The 25,674-nt window shown below is 41.8% G+C and overlaps 3 protein-coding genes across 4 annotated transcripts in view; 2 read left to right on the top strand and 1 right to left on the bottom strand.

The window, feature by feature from the left end:
• Positions 1-112: 112 nt before the first annotated feature.
• cdc45 (CDC45 cell division cycle 45 homolog) lies at positions 113-6,766 on the top strand. Its single transcript, XM_079516300.1, has 18 exons — positions 113-333; positions 433-492; positions 677-769; positions 978-1,115; positions 2,394-2,540; positions 2,787-2,845; positions 2,934-2,982; positions 3,102-3,163; positions 3,332-3,382; positions 3,655-3,774; positions 3,922-4,053; positions 4,322-4,420; positions 4,564-4,725; positions 4,943-5,081; positions 5,184-5,267; positions 5,375-5,493; positions 5,620-5,696; positions 6,281-6,766. The coding sequence occupies exons 1-18, from the start codon at positions 283-285 to the stop codon at positions 6,343-6,345; spliced, it is 1,707 nt and encodes a 568-aa protein (XP_079372426.1). The 5' UTR covers positions 113-282; the 3' UTR covers positions 6,346-6,766.
• Positions 6,767-16,890: 10,124 nt separating this feature from the next.
• On the bottom strand, positions 16,891-18,599 carry cldn5a (claudin 5a). The gene has a single exon (XM_079515283.1). The coding sequence runs from the start codon at positions 18,375-18,377 to the stop codon at positions 17,730-17,732; it is 648 nt and encodes a 215-aa protein (XP_079371409.1). The 5' UTR covers positions 18,378-18,599; the 3' UTR covers positions 16,891-17,729.
• Positions 18,600-19,644: 1,045 nt separating this feature from the next.
• The window catches only part of LOC306933179 (septin-2), a 31,641-nt gene continuing 25,611 nt past the window's right edge, over positions 19,645-25,674 (top strand). Inside the window, exons 1-4 of one of the 2 annotated variants that reach the window (XM_079515275.1) lie at positions 19,706-19,752; positions 20,791-20,866; positions 23,963-24,022; positions 25,112-25,211. In XM_079515275.1, the coding sequence (XP_079371401.1) occupies positions 23,996-24,022; positions 25,112-25,211 (127 nt within the window). In that variant the 5' untranslated portion in view covers positions 19,706-19,752; positions 20,791-20,866; positions 23,963-23,995. Of the gene's footprint in view, positions 19,753-20,790; positions 20,867-23,962; positions 24,023-25,111; positions 25,212-25,674 lie in introns of both variants that reach the window. The other variant, XM_079515274.1, reaches the window with a different exon arrangement.

Genomic DNA, 25,674 nt, shown 5'->3' with positions numbered 1-25,674 from the left:
CTGATTCTGGATCGGTTTGAGTGGAGGCTGAACAACCCGGTCTTCGGGGGTTGTCTTTACAACAAGTAGCCAATCAGACGCTATCTGTACTTGCCCCACCAGCTCTGATTGGTTGGATGTGACGTATGGTTTTGGCGGCACATTTCTAACAAGGAAGAAAGACAGCACAGCCTCTGACAACACTGTTATTATTTAGCGAAATATCTTTCGCTTTATGGTGTTTTATGTTTTTATCCACCGTCGTGAAGTCTTTTAAATATACATTAACACATTGCGGATATAATGTTTGTTACGGACATAAGAAAGGAGTTTTACGATGTTGTCGCCAACCAGGTGCGAGTTCTTGTTTATGCTAAGTTAGCTAATGCAAGGTATTTAGAAATGCGCATAATATACTGACAATGTACGTTTCTTTCCCCTGAAAAATTTCAGAGAGTCGCCCTTCTGGTTTCATCAGACATCGATGCTCTTTGTGCCTGTAAAATACTGCAGGTAAAGTATCGAGTTAAATTATTCATCTTGTACACTTGTTTACAGTACTATCTATCTAGTGGTGGGTTGGAGCTCTGATGATTGTTGTTAATAAACTGCCACAATGTAGCTGTCTTGTCTTGGAGATTTCAAATGTATTCATTGTAAAAGCTGTATTAAACTGACCCTGTTTACTCTTCCTTAGGCACTTTTCCACTGTGACCAGATCCAATACACGCTGGTACCAGTTACAGGCTGGCAAGACCTGGGCACTGCTTTTCTTGAACACAAGGAGCAGGTAATTGGTGTTTTGTGAACAAAACAGCGAATGGACTTAAGTAAAAAAGAACTAATGTAATGTGGCCGATGGGAACATGGGAAAGAGCTGTTGATTGTTCAATCTCACTGGAAATTATTTTTGCAATGCATAGGCTACTTGTTTGTTTATGGCTGCACCTCATCAATGTATACTTAGTTTGTAAACCTGACTTCTTTTGTTTTCGTAGTTTCGTTTTTTTGTTCTGATCAACTGTGGGGCCAACGTTGACCTCCTGGAGACACTCTTGCCAGATGAAGACTCCATCTTCTTCATTTGTGACACCCATCGGCCTGTGGATGTGGTCAATGTCTACAATGACAATCAGGTTGGATAGCATGATTCGTCTCTAAAATTAAGTGCACTTACAAAGTTTTTTTCTTTTTGCATTTCTATAGCGCTTTTCTACAAAGCAATTTACAGTGTGTGCTACATTCAACCATTCAGAATAAGATAATGTAATGCACATCCTCCGGTCTTGGTGCTAAGCCAAACTGTTAAACAGATAACATAGACAAAAGTAGGGGCTCGCAACTCACTTTGTATGCTCCAGACAATTTTTATTCACGAACACAGCAGGCAGGAAATACGTTTTGACCAGTATAGGTCTTTCTCAAGTATCTATTCACACACACGTCACAGACACACCAATGTTGGAGGTAACATGCAAGGCAGGCACCAACCCGCTCATGTGATAAGTGTCTTGCTCAAGGACACCAACACCAATATTATAACCCATCGTCAAAAAATAAAGAAAAGTAGAGAGCCAGCTGCTCTACAGTACCTCCCAACTAATTTTCTTCTATAGATTTCTGAAAGCCATATATGATGTTGCTAGATGTATAGCAATAATTAATGAGACACGGGTAGCATTCGGATTCAAAGTTAAAATAACGTGTAGGTGGTATCAATGCGAATAATCGAGAAGCATTTTTTTTCAATATACATATTTTACATATCAATCGACCTTCATGAAAAAACGTTATTCTTTTAAATCTACTAAATCGATTAGTAGTATTCTATACACTGACACCACGCTAGACAGGAACGCCCAAAAACGTCACATCCGGTTTTAGCCTGGGGTAAGAATTTTCTATGGCTGCCAATGCAACTTGGTCCAATCCTTAATCACATACGGACAAACATCTATGCTGATGCTATCTAACTTGTGGAGGTAGCGTGCCTTGTCCACGGGCAACAGATCTTTCAACGTATGGCATTGCAAATACGTTTGATAATCGCTACTCTGCTCAATATTGTTTTGAAAATGCCGCAAATTGCATTGCAGTGAATGAGCGCAAATCACAACTTCCCCCGGTAGTGGGCGGAGTCACAGTTTGAGGCGCTGTTTATGCACCGTGGTGTCAGTGTATACTTGGTCCTACAACAGTGTTGTCGATTTCCCCCAAAAAATCTTTCTCTTCTACTCAAGCCACTGCTGTACCTCCTTTGTCTTGTGTTCTTAGTACACTTATGTCCTGTTAACACAAAACAGATCTTACTGGCACCAGTGTCGTGTTAGGCCTCACAAAAAGCTTTGGAATCTCATGTCGGCAGGTATGGTATGTTAACATGTACAAATCTATCTTGTCTTTCCTTCCCACAGATCAAGCTTCTGATCAAACAGGATGATGACCTGGGTGTGCCCTCCTACGATGACATCTTCCGTGATGAAGATGAAGAGGGAGATGACTCTGGGCATGAAAGTGACGAGAGCACAGAGCCTTCTGGGAAACGCAGGAGATTTGAAGACGTGCGTGTTAATAGTTTTTGAGGGGTGCTAGCCCCTCCTATGCACAGCTTTGTGTGTTTGTGTGTATGAGAACGGAATGTGTTTGTAGCACGGAATGTGATGATTTGATTGGCTGATGTATGATCTGATTTGATTGGCTGATGTTCACACGAGTGATTTTTATATTCATACTCGCAAAACACTGATCTGCTGTAAGTACAGTGATGCTAACCAGCGGCTGTATCATTTGCCATCATGTCATTGTAGGGAGCAGTGGAAAGGAGGATTGAACGGCAGCGGGCGAAGAGAGAATGGGAGGCACGCAGGTAAAATATTCTCTTAGGAGGAGGAGATAACAAATGTGCATAAAGCACAGTGCAGACGTTAATGTTAACTTTCGTGCTCATTTCACAGACGTGAGATCTTGTTTGACTATGAACAGTATGAATACCATGGTACCTCTGTGAGTATATATTCATTTATTTTTGTTCACCCTTTATATTAGCTTTATTATAGGCTAATGTCTCTAAGAAACACAATGGTTTAAAAACTATTTTTTTAAAAATGCATTCCTCTTGTCAGGCTGCAATGGTGATATTTGAGCTGGCCTGGGTGTTGACTAAAGATACCAAGGATATGCTGTGGTAAGCTATTGCTGTATTGCATTTGTGGCTTTTCAAGAAGCATTCAAATATCTGAACTGTATACATGTGAGACATTGCCTTAATTGCGCATGCACTATTATGATTGTTTTTATAATTGTGATGCACAGCAGTGTGGAATCTGAGACAAATTGTTTTGGTGTTTTGCAGGTGGGCTATCATTGGCCTGGCAGACCAGTGGGTTCATGATAAAATCACAAAGTAAGTAATATACTAAGTATAATAATGTTTACCATTTCCAAATGTAGTTATATACATAAACAAATGATACTAACTTCTCTGTCATCTTGTTGTAGCAATATAATTTTCACATTATATATTTTGGAGGAATGCAGTCACACACTTGCTATGCTAAATAAATCTTGTTATAAAGCTACCAATGTTTTGTCAAAGTTGTGAATTGCAATATACATAGCGCATGATTTTATCTGGACACGCATGTCAACATGCTGTCTGTCCCTCATCTCTGTCAGCATGAAGTATGTGACAGACATCGCCACCCTGCAGCGTCACGTCTCCCGTCACAACCACAGGAACGAGGACGAGGAGAACTCCCTCTCCATCGACTGCATGAGGATCTCTTTTGAATACGAGTATCCTGGATACACTAGCATGACAACATTTTACCCTGGTCCAACACTTTGTTCACATGTAACAATATAGTAATCATTGGTGCCCAGTATATGTGGTTGCGTCCTCTCCCCCTCTCTTGGTGTTTTTCTTTAACTGTGGCATCCCAGTCTTCGTCTGACGCTCTACCAGCACTGGTCTCTTTATGAGAGTATTTATAACTCTAGCTACACGTCCTGCAACTTCAAACTGTGGTCTTTGACTGGACAGAAGAAACTCCAGGAGTTCCTAGCAGACATGGGGTGAGTCCTAGGATTCATCTAAAAGGATATGTATTGTATGGTGCCAGACTGCATAAACACTGACAGTATTTCAGTCATCAGCAGGTTGTATTGATTTGATGCGATAAGGATTCAATGTTTATGGAGCAGGAGTCAAAGTTAAGCATTGCTTTCTCTGCCACGGAACCTGAATTAAATAATAGAAATAACCTTACCTGCTGAATGGATGTTGGGACAATATGCTGTATTTCTCACTAGCACTTGAATGTTTTGTGTTATCTCTTCTCAGTTTGCCATTGAAGCAGGTCCGTCAGAAATTCAACTCCATGGACATGTCAATCAAAGAGAACTTGAGGGATGTTATAGAGGAGTCTTCCAATAAATTTGGGTATGGTCCTAGATACATTTACAAAAGAAATGCTTTTTAAATAATACATTTACAGTATTCATATTTCGTATTGGTGTGTATATATACACTTCTAAGTGAAGCTTGTTGCAATTCACATTGTATGTGTCACACCCACGCAACAGTATGAAGGACATCCGTATCCAGACGTTTGGTGTTCACTTTGGCTTTAAGAACCGTTTCCTGGCCAGTGATGTTGTGCATGCTGCCACTGCCTTGCTTGAGAACACAGAGAAAGATGAGGGCGCCGGCGACAACTTCATAAAGGCTCTCGACTGCCTTTCCAGGTATATTTCACAGGAATTAATGCAATGAGTCACACAACCTTTTCCCCTATTAGTGTTTATTAGTGAGGGTGATTGTACTGCTTGTCACAAAAAAAATGTTTTGCAGGAGGAAAGAGAAATTGTGTAAATTCCATTTTCACATAGTGTAGATTATCAGCAAAATATATGATAATATTTATCTGAAGTCAAACTGTTTTCTCCCTGTCTCGCCATGCAGGAGTAACCTGGAGCGGTTACACTTGGGCATTAACATGGCCAAAAAGAAGCTGATGGCCATCCAACAGACGCTGGCCAGTTGCATTTGTACCAATCTCATCGTGTCCCAGGGACCATTCCTCTACTGCTACCTCATGGAGGTCGGTGCATGTCTGTGTTACAATTGTATGTGTATCCTGTGACTTACTGCCTTATACATCCTCTGCAAACTCTTAATCCTTTCCTCCATTATATACATATAGGGCACCCCAGACGTGAAGTTGTTTTCCAAACCCATGGCCTTAACTCTGCTCAGCAAGTACCTCCTGACAGCTTTTGTCCGTTCTGTGAGTTTTCCGAGGCGCATCGCCATCCAAACACTGAGAGGAAGTTGCTCTGCTTGTGTGCGGTGAGCGCAGTTGTTAAATTCTTCATTCTTCCTCTCCTCAATCAGACGAGGAACAAGCGCTGTAGGCTGCTGCCCCTGATCATGGCTGCTCCCCTGGATGTGGAGAAGGGCACGGTCATCATCCTGGGCATCCCTCCAGAGTCTGAGACCTCTGACAAGAAGAAGTAAGGCTCCTCTGAGTTGAGCTGCATGACCTCTCTCTCTCTCTCTATATAAATAAATGTTTTTTGTTTAATTCTGTACATCTATTTTATATGCATTTAATGACTGAAGTGTTTACCTTTTACTAGTTTCTTTGGCCGGGCGTTTGAGAAAGCTGCGGAGAGCACCAGCTCCAGAACACTCCATGACCACTTTGATACATCAGGTAAGTTTCAAGCAAAGTCTCAAACTGATAGTTGTCATAATGTTGCTTTGATTCATTGATTGACTGAATACTTTATTAACAGGTTTGATTGAGTGAGTCCTGGGGGGCTTCTTTCCAATGTGGTCCATTGATTTTCTTCACATTGGCCTCTAGATGGCAGCCCTGAATTGCATTCATTTAAACTTCAGACCTCTGAAACAATCACTACTGAGTATGAGTATTCATGTGATAACTCATAACTCATAATGCATCAAGTGCATTATGCTGTTGTAAAATTTCCATCCAAAATCTGTAGCTGTCAGTTTTTCTATTGATGGCTATGATTTCAATTCTAAACATTTAAAATGTACATGCAGTACTTCCTCGATGAGGATTCATATGTTGATATGATGAACAGATTTCCCCCAGACTGCCTATCAATATTCAAGCGATTCAGATGAATAGTATTATACTGTATGTATTTGTAATAAACCTCTCCCAATGATGTCTTATTACAGTAACTTATGGTATGGCCCACACGCCACTGATATGACGGGTCATTTTAGTCATACACTTCTGTTCTGACCCATTTTCTTGCTCTTCAGTAATTGAACTGAAGATGGAGGACAGGACCAAGTTTCTGGATGCACTGATCACCCTCCTGTCATGAGGATTCGTCAGGCTCAGTGGGCACAAGGGCAGGCCGCTGACAGCGCTGCTGAATTGTACCTTACAACACAATGACATCTGGCCAGGAAACATCAGGAGTGTGATTGCAATCACCCTTAGTGCCAAATGAGGTAGAAGTCACCATTATTCAGTATCTGAGCCTGATAATTGGACTATATTCTGTATCAGTGCGTGGTTTTATTTTTATGAAATTTGTCAATATATCCTTTATCATGCGTGTGGTATTTTTATTTGTTATCAGATTTATGTGTATATTGTACAGTGATGTGTAAATGTAGTGTTTTAAATGTTTACTTTTGCTTTTAAAATGCTTGTGAATACAGTGATGCCTTTTTCTTTTCTGTGTAAGTGATGTTTGTGACACATACCCTTTACATGTTTAATAAATCATTTTAACAGCACATTGAATTGCTTTTATTGTCTTTATCATATTATGGATATTGTTAGGTGTTCGTGAGAACACAACCCAAATCACCTCTGGTAATGGTAGGTATGAATTGGATCAAAAGTTATCACAAATCGGCATTACACTTGAAAAATGCTTACTTTCCAACAATTGATAGAAAACCATCATTGTCCAACAAAGATTTACAGTGTCATAAATTGATGCAAGAGCAGTTATCAAAGTTGCATTATAATTCACCTCCCACTTGGACACTTTCCAACCAGGATCCTTCATTCCAATGTAAATATGGATTTTACACATTAAATACTGGTTCATTTTTGGAACCAGACCTTTAAAAATATGTGACATTTCTTATTTTTTTATCATATAGGAAAACTATTGGTGGAGAGGTTTGTCTAAAGTTTAGACAAACCTCTCCACCAATAGTTTTCCTATATGATATAACATGGTTTAGACTCTAAACCATGTTATGATTAGCTGTGATTGGACCATAGCAGTTTGGGGAGGGGCTTAGCTATAGGTCAATTGTCTGACCAGAACCTCCAAGATTACCTATTGGATAACCTCAGGCTCAGATGTCTACGGTTTGATGAGTATAACATCTTCCTACAAGCTCACACAACAGATATAGAGCAAAGGTGAGGCCAGTGACCTAGGCCCACACAGGGAAATATAGGCCAGGCTTCCTGATGGTGATTTGGTCAGGGTCCATTGCATGACTTGGAAGGGTGGGGTCCAGTCCCCTCTCAGTGGAGCAATTAAGCTCCTTATCACTCTCGGATCAGGATTTGGTCATGAACCTCGTAGCAGAGGGTGTTTGGCTTGTTCACAGGAAAGGCTGGACTTTGTCCCCAACAGTGCCAGAAGCTGCATCGTGCAGAAGCAGCAAGCTAATTGGGATGTGTGTTGTTGTCACCAGTGAGGAGGTGCGTGCGTCAAACATCATGTAATTGCTTTGTGTATGAATGTGTGTGACTCCACACTTCCCCTGGGTAGACTATTTGGAAGCAGCTCACATTGCAGGATTGTACTGCTTATAAACAGGACGATCTTATCCATACTGTATAAGAAACGGCACCATGTTAGGATAAGGAGCACTTAGCATCAGATCTACCAAATGACTATGTGTGCATAATGCACAGTATGTGTATCAATTACAGCAAGACTGCTTATTTACTCAACATCATTACCACAGGATGACCATCATCAGATTACTCTCTCTAACACACACACAGGAAGATCTTGAACCAGCAAGTGACAGTGTGCGGTTCTCCCTCCCTCTCTACACCTATTTTAACAAAAGCATGAATCCACCTGTTTTGTTTTTTCCATCGCTGTCTTTTCTCCTCGCCCTTCAATCAATCTGCCCTCCATCCCCCACTCTCTCCCACCTCTGGCAAAGTGGGGCCACCAGCCTTTCCGCTGCTCTGCATCTGGGGAATGTGGCACGCACAAGGCCCCACACGCACACAGGCAAACATACCCTCAGTGACAGGAGCAGTCGTGCACTTGTGTGTTCATAGATGCATAATACAGGACTTAGAAGGCCTCACACTCTCCCAGTCATGTTGCCTTTTTACTCCGAAGGGGGTAAGCTGCTTTGGAGAGCCTAATGGTGCTTGTGGTGGGAGTGGTATATCGTATATGTATGGTGCGTCTGTATTTGTGCTGGTGACTTGGGGGTAGGTGCCCGCTAGGCAGTGCATTATGCAGTATTTGAAATGTCTTGTGATTTTTCTTTTTACCCATTAAGACCTGAGATTGATTCAGAAATTTCTTCTAAATTCTAAAAATTCTAAAAAACAGTTGTCAGTGATGTTCAAACGTTGTCAAGGGCCCCCAACATTATGTATTTGTCCTTGGACCCCCATCTCAAAATATTTTTGTTCCAGGGACACCCAGAATCAAAGATTTGAGAAATCTGCTTTTTTCAAAAAATAGCAGATCTACAATCTAGGTTGTATATCTGCTAATATCTAAAAAAAAGTCTCAAATCTAAAATGACAGGTTTTAATGGCTTCAGGGCCGCGGGAAGGTATTTACAGTAGGAGGTGCTGAACGTTTAGGAGGGGGTGCGCACACGTAAGCGCACTCCGCAAAATGGGCTTGCACACACCTCGTGCACGCACATTTTCGTGCATTTTCACACGGAAAAGTGGCTTTTACTTTCCCTCTCTCCACGAGCAAGTTATATGAACAAACCAGGGGTCATCATCATGTCAGCTTGTGATGGACATTTTGATCAATATTTTATTTTTGTCACAGACATACAAAATAAATGGCCAATAATTTTACCAGAAACCCAAATAGCTATAATTGCATTCTGGATATCTAAAATCCACATTATGGATATCTACAATGAATTCTTACTAGGAGAAACTACCATTTCAGATATCTACAATACAATTCTTACTAGGAGAAACTACCATTTCATATATCTACAATGCAATTCTTACTAGGAGAAACTGCCATTTCAGATATATATAATTAGAAAAATGTTCCAGACATCCATAACTACATTTTGTATATCCAAAAATACATTGTGACTAGCAGAAATCTAATTATGGATATCCACAATTCATATTATGACTAGTACAAATGTAATTTTAGATATCTGAAATGGCAGATTGTCCTAGTAAGAATTGCATTGTAGATTTCTGAAATAGTAGTTTCTCCTAGTAAGAATTCAATTGGAGATATCCATAATGTTGATTATAGATATCCAGAATGCAGTTACAGATATCTGAAACTAAAAGCCCCATACACATGAATGGGAAACGTGACGTCATAGGAAGAATGAGGTTATGGATATCTGAAATGACAGTTGTTGATGGGAGAAATGTCATATCCAAAACGTTAATTGTTACTAGGAAGAACTGAATTCTAGATATCTTGAAATACAATTTCTACTAGTAAGAATGTTACTATGGATATATTTATAATTACAATTATTACTAGTGAGAATGCAGTTTTGACTAGGAGAAATGTGGTTTTGGATATCTAAAACATATATTACAGATAGGAGTGTGGTTCGATTAAAAGTTAAAACGGCTTGCCACATCTACTATTCTCTTAAACACCCGTAAATATCAGCCTATAATTATGTTATATAGAATCTGAGAATGTTTTACATAATTTTAAGATAAACTGATCCGTCTGCTTCCGAAATGGATGTACCCTACAAAGTCTGTCGTGGCGTTTGTAGATCTAGTAGTAGTAGCGAGGAGTAGATCTATAAACTTTTCTTAGGTTCTTTTGCAGAGGTATCCCAAATCATCTCATATAGACTTAGGTATGTTAAAGTCAGAATAAAGTCAGAATAATAAAGAGCAGTTGGTGCGACCAACTCCAGAAGCAAAACCTCACGCCATTAAAGGAGTAGTTCACCCAAAAAACGACTTATTTTCTATCAATTACACACCCCATGAAGCCTTGAATTTTTTTTTCTTTTCTTTTTTCTTCATATTCCTTCATATTCCAATACCAATACCAATAGAGGGTATGCGCGTGACATCATCATCAAACCAGGAAGTTATGCAGGAACACCTACTGAGTGGCAAAAAACTACTTTCTGGCCTTGACAGCCCATACATCCACACAGAAAAGTCCTATCTGATTGCATTAAACAACGTTAAACAATGTTAAACTCACTTTGCATGTTGCTTTGCCACTCGATGTGCCATTCACTTTAAGTATATACTCTCTATACTTTGATGATGGTAGACTGGGTAGAGTTTCCTACTCAACTCAAACAGTCTCCTACTGACACTCAAAGAGTCTCCTACTGAGTCACCTACTGGCCGATTACCCAGTCATCAAATTACACCAATCTACAGTAGTTTTCTCTATCAAGTAAAGGTTACACATCTCATTGAATTCATTACATGTACATGGGAACTGTGGAGTATTCTGCCCTATAATACTGCATGTGGAAGATGTTAGTTTGAAACATGTGTTTGACTTGTTCCTGATTGTACTGTGAGGTTTGTTCCACTATTGATTCTAAATTTTGGGAATTATTTGAGACTGCACCAATTTGTGGGTGGCTCTTGCCATTTTAAGATAATTTCACAAAATGCTTGCAGGACTGGGCATGGTCAGTGTACCTGTGCTCTCTTGAGCTCATGCACTCACATGATGCTCATGTAGAAATGATTATAAGTCTGTGGGGTTTTGTAGTCCCTTCTGGTGCAGACCAGTTTGTGTGAGGTATTAACAGTCACACCCGTTGTACAATATCCCTCTTTCTCTCCCTGCTTCTAAAGCCATTTGGTTGTAACCCCTGTTAGTTCTGTCTCTAACAATCTCAGATTCCAGATGGGATTAGCTATACTGGACGGCCAGAGACAAAAGACCACAGCTGACTCCCTTTGCCTGCGGCCTGTTTCATAGTCATGCTGTGAGTGTGTGGTGAGTCTCACGCACGCACGCACGCACGCACGCACGCACGCACGCACGCACGCACGCACGCACGCACGCACGCACGCACACACACACACACATTCTGGGGAAATTGCATGGACTCAGATTCATCTCACATTAACTCAATTTTGTACCCAATTTGACATGGCAAACCCAATTAACGGAATTAATGTCCAATATTTGTCCTCAAATATGGTCTGTGTCAAGACAGGAACACAAAATAATAGACCCTTTATTATCATCACTGGTGGGAACAGTCTCACACTTCAAACCATTACCAGTAACTTCAAAACCATTACCATTAACACTGTTGTCAGCTTCAGGGGTCCCAGATGTCCTTAATCATCCCTAACCTCAATGACCTGTAACCTCTTTCACAATTGGGGTGTTATTGTCTGAATTGCTCTCGACTGTTATGCATTGTCTTAAAGTGCTCTCAAGCAAAAGAGCCTAATGTTGCATTGCGTGCAAACATTTTTTGCATGACGTTGACAGAGATTTATTTCACAAAATTTCCCAGAACAGGAATTGTGCAACCTGGAATTGGTGTTTAGTTTAGACCCATCACTGAGCACCTAGAGGGAAAACATGAAGAACTTGCTTACAAAATTCTTTGTATTGATATAACCGCACCAGTATCCAGAAAGTGAATTAATTGTGTTAACCAAGGTTTTATCAGATTTATCGTATTCTGAGCAGCAACAAAGTAAAGTCTTAATTTTTCCATTTGGTTACATTTATTGTGTACCCATCTATCCTGCTAGCTAAACTCTTTCAGGTAATGAATGAACTCCCTGAAGCAAGGTGCCATTAAGGATGTTTACTCAAAAGGTAACGGAGGTGTGAAACTGAAACAAACGGGATACTATAAGCAACAGTTACAAAATTGAATTCAAACGTGTACAACATTTTTTGTATAAAATGTAAAAAAGAAAAAGAAATGTCATCCCTGTCCGTGATGGTAATCAGAATTGGAACTTTAGTGGACAGGAGATCAGAGGTCTCAGTTGTTATATCTAGTGTTAAACTGTGAAAACACATGCCAACATGTCATCCCGCCTTGAAGGTTTGGACCATAGACTGTACTCATACCAATGAATGAAATCTAACAGGAGATATAATCTATATAAACATTTAACTCTCTGGTAGGGTATAGGGCAAATACTAGGGCATGATGAGGTGGTCTTTTCTCGCATTCTCTGTTGTAGGCAGGTCACTGAGGTCAGTCATGCAGGCATTGTCCTTTGAATAGAAAACATGCATGCACCATACTACAACCAAAGATGGTTACAACTCTCATTCTAGAAAATACACTGGAGTCTCATCCCCAGAGATCCAAAGGGACAGTGGTAGAGAACACGTAGAGGTTAAGAATTGAGAAGTTTAGGAGGTGTATATTGGTGTATATTCAACTTTTTTGAAAGGAACATGGGAAACCATTGGCTGTTGTGAAGAATTTTCATGAGAGCAAACACTCAGAGCAAACACACAGTCCTCAGAATAGCAACGACAAGGGTTTCCTGCAAGACACAATTAGTATCCAAACAATGCACTTATTACAGCTCATGATTTGTTTGTTTACTCCACTGATTGCCATATCCTATCTAAGTGCTAGCATCTAACACCCACCTGCATTTGAGTCCTTAAGCTGATTGTAAATGTAAACAGATTGAATACTTACCCGGTATATCAGTTATCACATCAGTGTCAGGAGTAGGGTGGGTCGTTGGCGACTCCCAGGGGGCTTCTTGTCTCAGTTGAACAGACTAGCTGGTTGACACCAGATACGTTATGCCAACCATGGTTAATCAGAAATGTCTTTTGAGCTCCCCCAGACATTCCTCATAATGCAAGTCCTCTCCATCTCAGCAGAGGGCCGTCACTCAGTGCTTTGTCTGGTCTGCCATAGACTGTGTGTGTGTGTGTGTGTGTGTGTGTGTGTGTGTGTGTGTGTGTGTGTGTGTGTGTGTGTGTGTGCGTGCGTGCGTGCGTGCGTGCGTGCGTGCGTGCGTGCGTGCGTGCGTGCGTGCGTGCGTGCGTGCGTGCGTGCGTGCGTGCGTGCGTGCGTGCTTCTCCGTGTGCATGAATCTAAAGATTCAAACCACCTAATTTTGATGATATATGACATCACCACCTGATTCTGACAGGTACAAAAGGAGTCAATACTCCCGATTACAACATCTCTCTCATATTTTAGAAGTACACCCTACTCTAGACACACTCATCACTATCTCTTAGATTCAGAAGAGCAGTTCATCTGATGCCAAGGCTCTTGGGCGGATACATAATACTAGTGGTGTAAAAGTTTGTTGGCAGATCAAGCAAGACCAAACATAGTAAAGATTATACAGAATGTTGTACTCAAAAGTTATTTGGCTGAGCTATTATAAATAGACAGATACACTGTTTGTGTCCTTTTTTCAGTTTCAGTTTTCCGTTCAGGAGTTCAGGAATCTGGTGTCAGATGTAGAGTTGCTGGCCGGCTCCATATACTGTATGCAGATGTAGGTGATGATCCAGTCTTCTCCGTGTATGGCTATCCAGGGTTTGATGAGGTCAGTGTCGTGATATATGGAGATCCAGGTGATGATAGTCAGCTCCACATGTGTTTTACCAACTTGGTTCATTTGCAAGTCTGAGTCGCGTTGCGGCAAGCACAGTGGTTGGAATGACAACCATATATGGAGATCTAAGGGTCTCCATGATGTCACGTGATGTCACGAGGCATAGATTAGTTTATTTCTTAGGCAGTGTGGTGTATTGTTTTGGCTTTGGCAACTCCAATGTTTTTATACTTAACTTTTGCCTCTTTTGTTTAGATTTGTAACTTGATTTAGCTGTAAACAATAAATCAAATTATTTTCCTTACATGTATTTGTGCTCCTTCCAGCTGTATTCCCTGACTGCATTAGGGGTTGTGAGATGGGTTGAAATTGTGTTTCCTTGTATCTGTGTGTATGCTTCACCTCAACCATGAAGCATTCATGTTAAAGGCCCAGATCCCCCTCCTCCCTCACACCACACATGTTCCTTCCTGTTTCCTGTTCCGCTGTCCAGTGCACAGGAAAGCGGCCATGCTACTGGACTGTGACAGAACTCTGAGTCACTGACTCTGGGGGGATTATCTCAACATTTTAATGAGAAGAGATTTGTTTTTTGTCTGAAGGTCTGAACCGAATCGTCCATTTTTTCTAATGAATGTTTCACTTTCAGGTTCTCTCCAAATTTGAAGAGACAGAAAAACCTTTGCCATTCCTACTGTCATAGTGAATTAAAATATGTATTTTCTCCCACGGTAATTAGCTCAATTAAAACTAAAACGTTGTTTTGTATTTATTTAATGACCTTCTGACTGCTGTCTTGACCATCAGAATAAACGCCATCCAGCTGAGCGGAGAACAGAGACCAAGCACCTGCTTGGGCTGAGCTGAATCAGACCTACAGAACTGATATGACTAAGAAATGAGCTTTATCTGATTCCCGGCTGTCAGGTGTTCAGCCAACGTAAATCCAACATTTTTAAAGGCCACACTGCCCACTAAGCAGTCTCAGTTTATAGAAGACACTTAGTAAATTGTCCAGGCAGCCTATCATAGTTAATCAAACTTTTCTTGAGCCAGTTTGAGCAGCTTCAGGGTCGAGGGGTATGACCCCCGTCAAATGGAGGGGGGTTCTGTTTCGATGAGATCATGCGTGATGGTCAGTCGAGGGAAGTGACTTCCGACTTGGTTGCCCCGAGGGCAGATTTAAGGTTCAAAGTTCAGGTCATGAGAAACAACAACTGAGCCCAAGCCCCCAATCCCACCCATCCAGACAGTGCAGAATTGGTGTATATTGGCCTAGTTTTTTCACAGATCTGGAATTGGTATACAACCTGACCAAAGCCTGACCTTAACCGTGCCTGCGCTCCCTTGATTGAGCCAGGTCAAGTGTATCAGTTCAAACCCAACTGCTGTTGGCAGCACACACTGCCAACACACATTGCCAACTAGACACGAGTCCAGTTTGTGAAGAGATATTGAGCAACATTACCTTCTTTTGCCGTATGATGCAAGCAAGTTTCTGCTGGCACAGCGCTTCCTCTAGCAATGCTTGGTAAATCACAGGCATTTAACAAATCCCTTCTTCACCTTTGTGTGTGTGTGTGTGTGTGTGTGTGTGTGTGTGTGTGTGTGTGTGTGTGTGTGTGTGTGTGTGTGTGTGTGTGTGTGTGTGTGTGTGTGTGTGTGTGTGTGTGTGTGTGTGTGTGTGTGTGACTGTGTGTGTGTGTGTGTGTGTGTGTGTGTGTGTGTGTGTGTGTGTGTGTGTGTGTGTGTGTGTGTGTGTGTGTCTGTGTGTCTGCATGCGTGTCTGTGTGTCTGAGTGCGTGCGTGCGTGCGTGCGTGCGTGCGTGCGTGCGTGCGTGCGTGCGTGCGTGAATGCGTGCGTGAATGCGTGCGTGCGTGAATGCGTGCGTGTGTGCGTCCATACTTGCTGGAATGTCTGCAGGCTGGGCCTTTTATTAGACTCATCCATACCACCACATTATAGGGCCCTGTAGCCAGGCAACCTCAGGTTCTGGTTGGTTTCTATGGAGACAGTCTATTGAGTGACGTTGCTGGCCCTGTTTGCCTCTCTTCTCTCTTGGAATGGGGGTCTTTTTAAAGGTGCACCCCCAACCCCTCAACACACACACACACACTTAACGCCCTACAAATATGCACTACACACTCCCCCACACCCTGAGCTTCGTCACCCTCTGTGTGATGACTACAGGACTGGAACTAACAATCCCACAAAAACAGCTCCCTGACAGCAGCCATGCCAGTCTTTGCATAGTCACTCTATCGAGAACCCAAAATATGAATGATTGAGAACAGTAGGCTACTACCTCTATCTGTAGTCATTTATTTACCATTTCAATAGGCCTATTAATATTAGAACATGAAGCTCAACATCAGTGAGCTACACACTGACTGCATATTCTGAACAGCAACTTTTGTTAAGTTGTGCACAGTATGACCCAGGCCAGTAATACTATAGTCTTAAGAATAAGTAGAAAGTAGGAATTAAAAGTCCTGGAAAATCCATCCAGCTTTAGGCTTATATAGGGCAATGCGATGTCTGGACTCTGAAGTAGCATGTTTTTTTGTTTTTTTGTAGGCCTATGCTACAATTATGTAACAGTCGTGGTGCACTGATTGGCTCAACGTAATTCTTTATCACAGCAGCATCTAATGGCGGGAGATGGGATTGTGAGGGTGATTGTCTGAATCATAGAGTTGGTCTGAATAGAATGACTTGCGGGAAGACGACAAGACGCACATTCGCCATCTCTAATTTGAACGGCTTTCATGACCGCGTACTGGGGGGAGCTGGTCTGAAAGGGGGGTTGGGCAGTGGAGTATTGTGAGTTGAGCAGAGCCCCACTCTCGCTGAATGGGCATTGTCATCTGGATTTCTATAGCTAACGAAAATACTTGCTCCCGCCGTGGGGGTTCATGGATCCACGATGGGAACCTACATTACGCAAATACGCACCACTGCTGTATAGGCCATTAAATATGGTTCCCTGACTCTGTGGTAGTGTTATAAAACACAATGTAATAATAGCCTATATACGCTTTAGTTTGAGACAATATTATATTCAGTTTTAATCTTCATAAAAAAGATAATATTGCATCGTCAAATACATGAATAATGATTCATTACAACATATTCACAAACCATCGGAAAACAGCGTTTATTCCAACAATTAATGAAAAGAAATAGAAATACACCCAGCACAGCGACAATGAATGCAACTTTGCACGGCAGGTGCTCGATGAGGAAAGGAACAGTTGATGCTGAAAAACAACAGGTTCCAGGCTCTTCGGGTGTCAAGAATATTACAGTCAATGCTATTACCCGAAGTTACGCACTACACAGAAGGCTGTCTGAGTTTTATTTTGGCTTTAATATGCATACGGTCTTCTTTTCATTGCTTAATACAACGAGTCTTCAACATGTTGGCATAAATCCACTGGCCAAAAAGAGTCTTTGCATGTTTGGGAGTGCAATCATTCTGAGAGTTACTGTACAAACACATGTGCTAAGCTGGCACATGAACGTAAAAGAGCAATGGATATATGCGATGGCAAGACTCTCTAAAAACAAAAAACAAAACAAAAACCGTAGTTACAAATACAATATAGTAAACAATTCGAAATAGGCCTACTAATAATTTCGAGCGCTTATAGACAAAATAGGCTACGTTAAAAAAACAAAACAAAAAAAAACAGGTACCTAACAAAGATACTCCTTTTTGTCACGAGCTACCTCTTGAGTCTTTCCATCTCCAAAACAGTTTATTGTCTGTACACAAAAAGGATTTGCAAAATGGTGTTCCAAGTGTTGGAAGGCCAGTGTAAAAATGGCAGGTGCTTCCCATCGATTCAATTGTTCAAATTTAAAAACTGCAGGTGCAAAAATACGTTCATCAGAAAGTTTTTTTTGTACAAAGGCTGCAGGATACTTTTACGCACCAACTGCTGTCCTATGGGGGGCGGGGGGCGAAGCTACACATAATTCCTCTTGTCGTATTCCCCGTTCTGTGTGGCGGGTCGTTTAGTCGGTGCATATTTGACTGAGTATCCAGAATTCCCGTTCGAGGGACAGGAGCAGCAGAGCAGCGAGCCCCCCATCAGCAGCATCGCCGTGGCCGCCCAGCCGATGTAGAGCGCGGCTCCTATCTCCCTCTTCTTGGACGCGGGCACCTGTGGATTGTAGAAGTCCGAGATGATGTTGTGGGCCATCCAGCAGAGAGGAACGAGGAAGAACAGTCCGCTGGTTATGTAGATGACCCCTCCGACGTTCACCACCCGGGCTTTGAGGTTTTCTGCGCGGATGCAGTTAGTGCACTGCGCCCCTGCGATCGTAATCATCAGCCCCAGGACGCCCAACACAGAAGAGATGATGGTGAGCGCTCGGGCCGCTTGCAGGTCGTGAGTGAGCGCCAGGACCGAGTCGTGCACCTTGCATTGCATCTGACCCGTACTCTGCACCACGCACGACATCCACAGACCGTCCCAGATCGTCTGAGCTACCACGATGTTGGCTTCGATGAATGCCGTCACCTTCCACATGGGCAGCCCGCACGAAACCATCACCAGGAGCGAACCGATTACGCACAAGGCCAGCCCAATGATTTCTAGTCCGCCCGACATTTTCCCTCTTTGTCAATTAGTTAAGTCCTAAAACTTTCAATCCTCCACCTGCTCTCTCAGTGCTTTGCGCAAAGAATGCTGTTAAGTTTCTGCGCGTCTTCTTACTCGTCTCGATGTAAAGGGAGAGTCAGACGGTTAGTCGCGCATCAGCCGCTACATTAATCGGACTAGGGTATAGGCTATCAGAGACAGCAGCTCTAGGTCTCTTTAGTTGCCGACGGGTTGTAAAAACAACTGGAGTAATCACAGGACCACAGGACCACGAATTTCTGCGGGGCGGGGGTGTGGGAGCTAGAGGAAAACTTCTCTCCAATCAGACGTGAGCGCATCCTCCACGCACCAATGAAAACGCGAGGAAGTTGAGAGACTATAGCGGTCCAGGCTCCAGAGAGGGCTGTGTGTGTGTGTGTGTGTGTGAGTGTGTGTGTGTGTGTGTGTGTGTGTGTGTGTGTGTGTGTGTGTGTGTGTGGGTGTGTGTGTGTGTGTGTGTGTGTGTGTGTGTGTGTGTGTGTGTGTGTGTGTGTGTGTGTGTGTGTGTGTGTGTTTGCGCGCGTGCGTGCGTGTGTGAACAGTTAGTTACCATGAATAGGACTGGGGGTGGAGAGGGGGTAGGCGTCATGCAATGGGTTAATGACGCGCGGCAAGTGCACTTGTTATTGATTTTTCAAACGCATGATTAGGCCTATAGTATAGCCTATATGCCTACTGTTAATCACCATTGTCAGGGAGCACAGCAGGCTCATGGCCCACTGAGAAAATTAATTGCATACATTACCGTACGCCTTTCCCGAACACATTTAATTACACAAAAACAGTTGTTCAATGATAGTACTATATAGTAGGCCTCCTATCGTATTTGCTTTCGCAACCAAACTGCTTAGAAATAAGATTAGAATGTGATTAGAGGGGCTGCCAAATGCAGTGCCCGTGACGGCGTGGCCCGTGGGATGATGATTGTAAATTTGTAATCCGTAGGCCTATGTAATGTAACCTCTAAACCCTGTCCCAGATTCCAATTCCACGCTATTATAGCGAAAATGCGCTATCCTACTGTACAACAAATATTCCACAGACACCACTAAACTAAACTCCACCACCACCGGTCAAGCCGTTGTCTAACAGAAACAGCCATACACGGACAGCCATGTTGGCTCAAACAGCCTGTGGTTGCAGACTGGTCCATCGCGGTGACGTTGAACCGTAATGGCTCCAGTGCCGCATAGTTTCCAGCTGAATACACAGAGCATCACAGACACGGGCGGAATGACGGAATCATTGGAACGGTTTCCGGGTATCCCTTCCTGGGCTGGGACAGAGACGAGACTGAGAGGCGCAACACTTCTGTTGATAAACATTATTTCAAAGTTACGCGCAGGTAAGAAGAAGGCCACGAAACGTTCTTTGTTTTCATTACGAGTCGAAGAAGGAGTGAGAAGAGTGTTGTGAGAGTTCAGACAACTTGTTAGTTTATGGTAATATGACACCACCACTCTCGCGGTAACAACTGTTGCATGCTAAAGTTTGACATGCACAGCAGTACGCTAAAATTATGCTTAGTTTTATCACATTTTCATAATCTTAAGGGGTCGTTTCATTTACGAAATGTTAGTAATGACTCATTACTAACAATTCATGATTAGAAGCTGATGTTTAATGTTAGTCAGTCAGTGTATGTGTATGACAAATTGGGTGGTGGCCATCAGTCTGCCTCGCACAGACCTGGCTATATGTTAGTTACTCAGTGGCCTATAAATTAGAACATTTTGCAACACATGTCCACATACTTTTTAATGATTAGGTCCAACTTCACTAAATGTAAACGTTTTCCTATTAGATAATATCTAATTCGGTTAAACGTTGTCATTATAGGCCTTGGATTTGACAAATCAAATCTCATCTCACATCTTTGCTATTGTTCTAATACTCAATCTTTGCTATTGTTCTAATACTCAAATTTATACTTTACTAAAATCTGCACAAAATCTCCACTTTCAACTGAGCATACCAGACGAAGCGTTCAAACAAGTGACTTTCATGTCGTTCCAGTAGATTCTTACTGAACAGCATGGCCTTTAAACATCAGATTAATCCTCGACCTTTGACTGTTTAGCACGTCGCCATTAAATAAATTAAATGTTTAGACAACTTCACAATAACACAGGGAAACAATAATACATTCTCATTGTGTGTGTGTCTCGGTTAAGACGTGGCAGAGGGCCACTATTGAAGAGTTATCATCCATCTTTTTCTTGGCTCATATATTATGGCTCAGTGAAAACTGTTGCATTTCACTTCATGCTGAGTGAGAGAGAATGTTAAGAGCATAATGGCAGGCTCAGCTGCTGTACCTATATCAACATGTCTGTACGTGTCTACAACATACCTATCCCAAATTACAATGTTCTTCATTCAGGTTCTGCCAAACTGACCACAGATCACTTACCTACTACTGTATCTAAGGACTAAGGAGTGACATCCCTGGCTACTGTGTAAGAAGTATTCTTTGGCTCCCTCAGCAGTTGTGTGACCTCTCTGACCTCTTCTCTTCCTCTGGTCTTATATCACAAAGACTGGCCGGCTCAAGAGCAAAGGGAAGACATCACTCTACTCTACAAACTGAAAAGAGACTTTTCCCTTGGTTTGTAGTTTAGAGTGAACGGAAAAACAACATAGTTCACAGTCGCATATTTAGGTGGCATGAGGGTGTGCCAGGATTTGCCATCTTTTAAAAATGTATTCTTATTATTTGTTTTTTTTAGTTAAAGCTATACTGTAAGTATTTTGATATTAAATGACTCATGTCACACTAAGCACTAAGCAGTTTATGTCTGCACAGTGCACAATGGTGTGCAGGCCCTACCTCCTTCCATGTAAGAGTAAAGGATTATTCATAAATGTTATTAGTGCAACTTAATGTTGGTGAAAGCAATATTAAATTATATAGAGTGTTTGTTCTGTAACAGGGTCTCCCTGTCTCTCTTGCTCTTTAGTAAACACTAACAGAAAATAATTTTTCAGGTCAGCATAGCAATTTCATCCAATCAGGAGACAGAACTCATACAAGATAAACAAGTGGAATTGGAAGTAATGACACAAAGATTTGATCAGACAAAATTCAGATAAATGGATACGCTCCTGATTGGATGAAATTGTCAACCCACCTGAAAATGTATTTTCCGTTAACTAAAGAATAAAGATGTGGAGACTGTAGACCACAAATAGACAATGAAGGAGCAGTCTAAAGTCATTTTTCCCCATTGACTCTATTCTGGTTATACAGTAGCTGTGTCAATAGCACTGTTATGATAACATTTTCTTGCTGCTGGACTCCATTTGTTATTTGGTCATTTCCTGTCCTGTCCACATCATCATAAACGGCCCATCCTGTACTTTAAACTCTCAGTGTGTTATGAACGTGCCTGCTGGTTTCCTTGTAGGTTGAAAGGACAACTCATTCCGCCTATTGTTATGGGTTTTTTCCCACCTCTTTCATGACTCATATTATGAAGTGCTTCTACACCAAAGCCAGCACTTGTAGTATTATATCTTTATTACTTTTAAACACCACCGCTACCCTTGGCCCCAGCTAAGGCCTTCATTTATTACAGTCAAGCTCCCAGCTGTGAGTGTGTGTATTGTGTAAGTGTTTGTAAGCATGTGTGAGCATGCGTTGGATGCCCTGTTGGCTGCATCAAATGCTAGTAAATTGCCATTTCTGAGTTTTGATTCTCAACTTCCACTTTGTCACATCAAACATTTACTGGCGTAAAAGAGTGTCCGTGTATATTACAATAATAATGTTTTGTTCAAGCTAACATTTTGCAGTTTAATAGTCAATTACCAATCAGTCACCAATCACCATTATGGGAAAATATTGTTTCAGACTCGTAAGGGAAGAAAGCAAGTAGACCCCTGACATTATGTGTCAGGAAGGTGAATAGTCCCACCAGTACCACTGCCCCTTCATGGCTTCAGTCCAGATAATAAATTAAGAATGTAAATAGCTTCACATGCCAGGACTTTGACTTTACTTAGGTATACGTTTTTTCTTTTGGCCCAAACTGTTAATCTCCCTCAGGGGCTGTTCACTGCCAGTCCATAGCTGTGTGTATGCATGTGCATGCACTTCAGTAGCACACAGAAGCAGGGGCGATTAAGTGGCCATTATTGAGTGGGTACTGGGTATTATTGCGGCGTGCCTCCTGCCTGTCTGTCCTGTAGTGTTGTCTTTGTGTTATTACCACAGCCATAATGGAACACTTTAATTAATCTGCCGCCAGACTAATGCTGGTTCCCACAGAGCCTGTCCAGTAATAACATGCATATGTGAGTGTGAGTATGGGTGTGCGCATGCACCTGTTTATGTACATGCACTAACACACCCAGCTAACTAATCTAATTAACACAGCTATTATTGTCTTGTTTTGACACTAATGCAAGATGGATGACCATTCTTTAAGATCACACTTCTTTCTTTAAGCATACTTAAGATGCCCACATGGCTCAAGTTTTATCCTGGTGGTTTTAACTGAAATAACCTTTTGACAGCCACAGTTCATGCCCCTGGCTCCCCACCCTCTTGCTGTTCCACATGCGGTCAGTCGTGAATGTGGTTGGTGGCAAGGCACGTGTTCTCCCTCCTCCCCCCAACACAGTGGTCCTGTAGGAAAGGCTTCAGGAACCAGTGGGATAAACAGCCATTGTTCTAGCTGTGGTCTCGATGAAACCACCCTGTCAGAATGAGAGATCTCTGCCCACTCTCATGTAGATATAGAGAGGCCTCTGGTACCATCTCACGTCCTGACCGTAACATTGTGAAATTGGTGCCCAATGTCCACAAAAGCTTGCTTGGTATGCTGGGCATTTCAACAGAGACCAAATAAGAAAGGCCTTTTTGAGTTGTGCTTTTTGTAACTAACTAACTTGATGTAAACAGTGCGTCTCTCTTTGGCAGCACACGCTAGCCTGCCTCCTAATTCTTATCACACTGCACCCGTCAAAGGCCAGTGTGTGGGTGATAAAATTGAGCTGGCTCTTCCTGTAAGGTCATTATGGGTTTAATTAATCAAACAGGCTCATTACTCTGTCATCTGTTCATAGCCATAGCGTAAATTGGGCACTTGGGGCTGACAGCCCATAGGGTGCAACCAATGGAAGTCTGGGAACCAACCTCAGACATCCCAGACCTGCTTATCAGTGCTTTGTCCAGGGTGATCGTGTTCGGTAGGGTAACATTACCTTAATGTGTGATCGCAATTCGCAATAGGAGATGGCCTTAATGAGAAAGGCTAAGTGGAGTATGCCAATGTGGATGTTATCGATGCCCTTGATGTAAAACATTGTCCAACTTAATGGTCATGGTCTAATGGAAGCTGAGGAATTCTGTAGTAGAAGGAGGATTTCACACAACCTGATGAATCTGGGGTGTGAAGAATGAAGATAAGCTCTTAAAGGCAGTCTAACTTGCTTCAGGCTGCATTCTAGAAACTGCTGAAAATAATTGATTATTATAATTGATAAAGTCGTAGAGGCTAAATACTCTGAATTTCACTAAGTTGAATTAATTTGTTCTTCTCCACCAACAGGTTTCCTCTTAATAGCATCCTGAAGCTGTGGCCATGTCTCAGTCGGGAGAGAAAGGGAAGGTGAGCAAGGTGGAATTTCCTCCCCATTACAGATGTTGCACTTGACACTCTGAAAACAAGACTGACTAAATACCTTAGGGATGAATACTCAGATAAAGTGGTGGTGATTAGCACATACTCACAACACTTGAGATCTCACATAACACACACCCTTGGACAGGCCTCCAGAGAGGATATCCTGTTTAAACGTGAGCGTTTCACTGTGGCTTTTTATTGCTCTCTGGAATTTTTTAATTGTACTCATCACCATCAGTCTCACTTTCGTGCATACACACTTGCACTTTTCGACCAGGTGCCTCATAAAGAGATGACAAATGTGTATGGAGGAACTAAAAACATTGCTGCACAAGTCCCTATCTCCCAAAGTTCATATAATGTGTGGAAGCCATTTTAGTTCTTAAAAGAATTGCCTTTTATTTGTAATCTGATTCTGTAGAGGTTTGGACTCTTACAGGAACTACACTATGCATTTTAAAACGGTATTTAATATTTAATATCATATTGTTTATGTCCCTCAAATACATTTATAATGGTTTGAGCCTAAATCATCACTCTGATATAACCAGTTCAAGTAATTTATGTCTGGCTTCTAAAGCAGTTTCAGCTGCAGTACCACATTGTCTTGATGTGGCTGGTGTCGGTATTTAGCCACCACAACTTTTTGGTTATACTTTTATTTCAGTCCATATGATATGATATTACCACGTCCCGCGAGCGAAAATCAACACTGGCGAACATTGTAAACAAAGAGGAAATGCTAATTTAGGACTAAAGAAGCCAGAGGGGGAGGGATGTAGTGCGATACATATTAAATCACTGTATGGTACCACCAAATCAGTCGGCCTGTTCTGAGAACAATTTTCATAAAATCCCATATATAATGAGAGAGCCTGATTGTTCAAAATGTGGTATTTGTGGGGATAGAAGACATACAGAGGAGCCCCAAAAACACAAAACACAAAATTCATGGTATAGGTCCTTGTGTAACTTATTTATACCTTTGATATTTTAGTTCCTTTACAAATGCATTTTGTGATTATGCTGAAATGTACACAAACTTACGCTGTGTGTATCTTTTGTGCTGGACAGTTCCCAGAGGCAGCAGGTTATGTAGGCTTTGCTAATCTTCCAAACCAAGTGCACAGGAAGTCCGTGAAGAAGGGCTTTGAATTCACCCTCATGGTTGTTGGTATGTGATCACGTTCCTTAATAGAATAGAATAATCGAGTGACAAAGATGAAATACTTCTCTGCATTCCTTTCCTGTGTCGTCAAACTAGTATCACTGCGTATTTGCCTTTGCATTTCTGTAATGTAATGTTATTGCATGTTTCACAATATTGAATATGTGGCAACTACTTTATTGCTGCATGGCACACCTATGTATGCAGTGCATATTTTGTATGTTTTTATCTAACCCTTTGATGACATTTGCACTAGCAGTATCTCAGAAATGTACTATATAACTATAAAAATACTGAGAATGTATTGTTCACCTACTGCAATCTTTCAGAGTTAAATGAACACAGAGGATTTTAATGTGCAGGCTGTTTGCTTGGTCCTTGAGATGTAGATCTAGAGTAGATGATCTTCTAGATCTTCTAGACTATGTGATTTAGGCCTGACACAATTATTACATAATCGCCTAATCAC

The sequence above is a fragment of the Electrona antarctica genome (genome assembly GCF_951216825.1).
Source record: "Electrona antarctica genome assembly, chromosome: 12".
Lineage (NCBI taxonomy): Eukaryota > Metazoa > Chordata > Actinopteri > Myctophiformes > Myctophidae > Electrona > Electrona antarctica.
This window is presented reverse-complemented; position numbering and strand designations above follow the sequence as displayed.

Bases quoted from the DNA above. Each gene is read 5' to 3' on its own strand.
- cdc45 (XM_079516300.1), top strand. From the start codon at position 283: ATGTTTGTTACGGACATAAGAAAGGAGTTTTACGATGTTGTCGCCAAC. The intron at 5,494-5,619 runs GTAAGGCTCCTC...ACCTTTTACTAG, and splicing joins GAGACCTCTGACAAGAAGAA to TTTCTTTGGCCGGGCGTTTG. The intron at 5,697-6,280 runs GTAAGTTTCAAG...CTTGCTCTTCAG, and splicing joins TGACCACTTTGATACATCAG to TAATTGAACTGAAGATGGAG.
- cldn5a (XM_079515283.1), bottom strand. From the start codon at position 18,377: ATGTCGGGCGGACTAGAAATCATTGGGCTGGCCTTGTGCGTAATCGGT.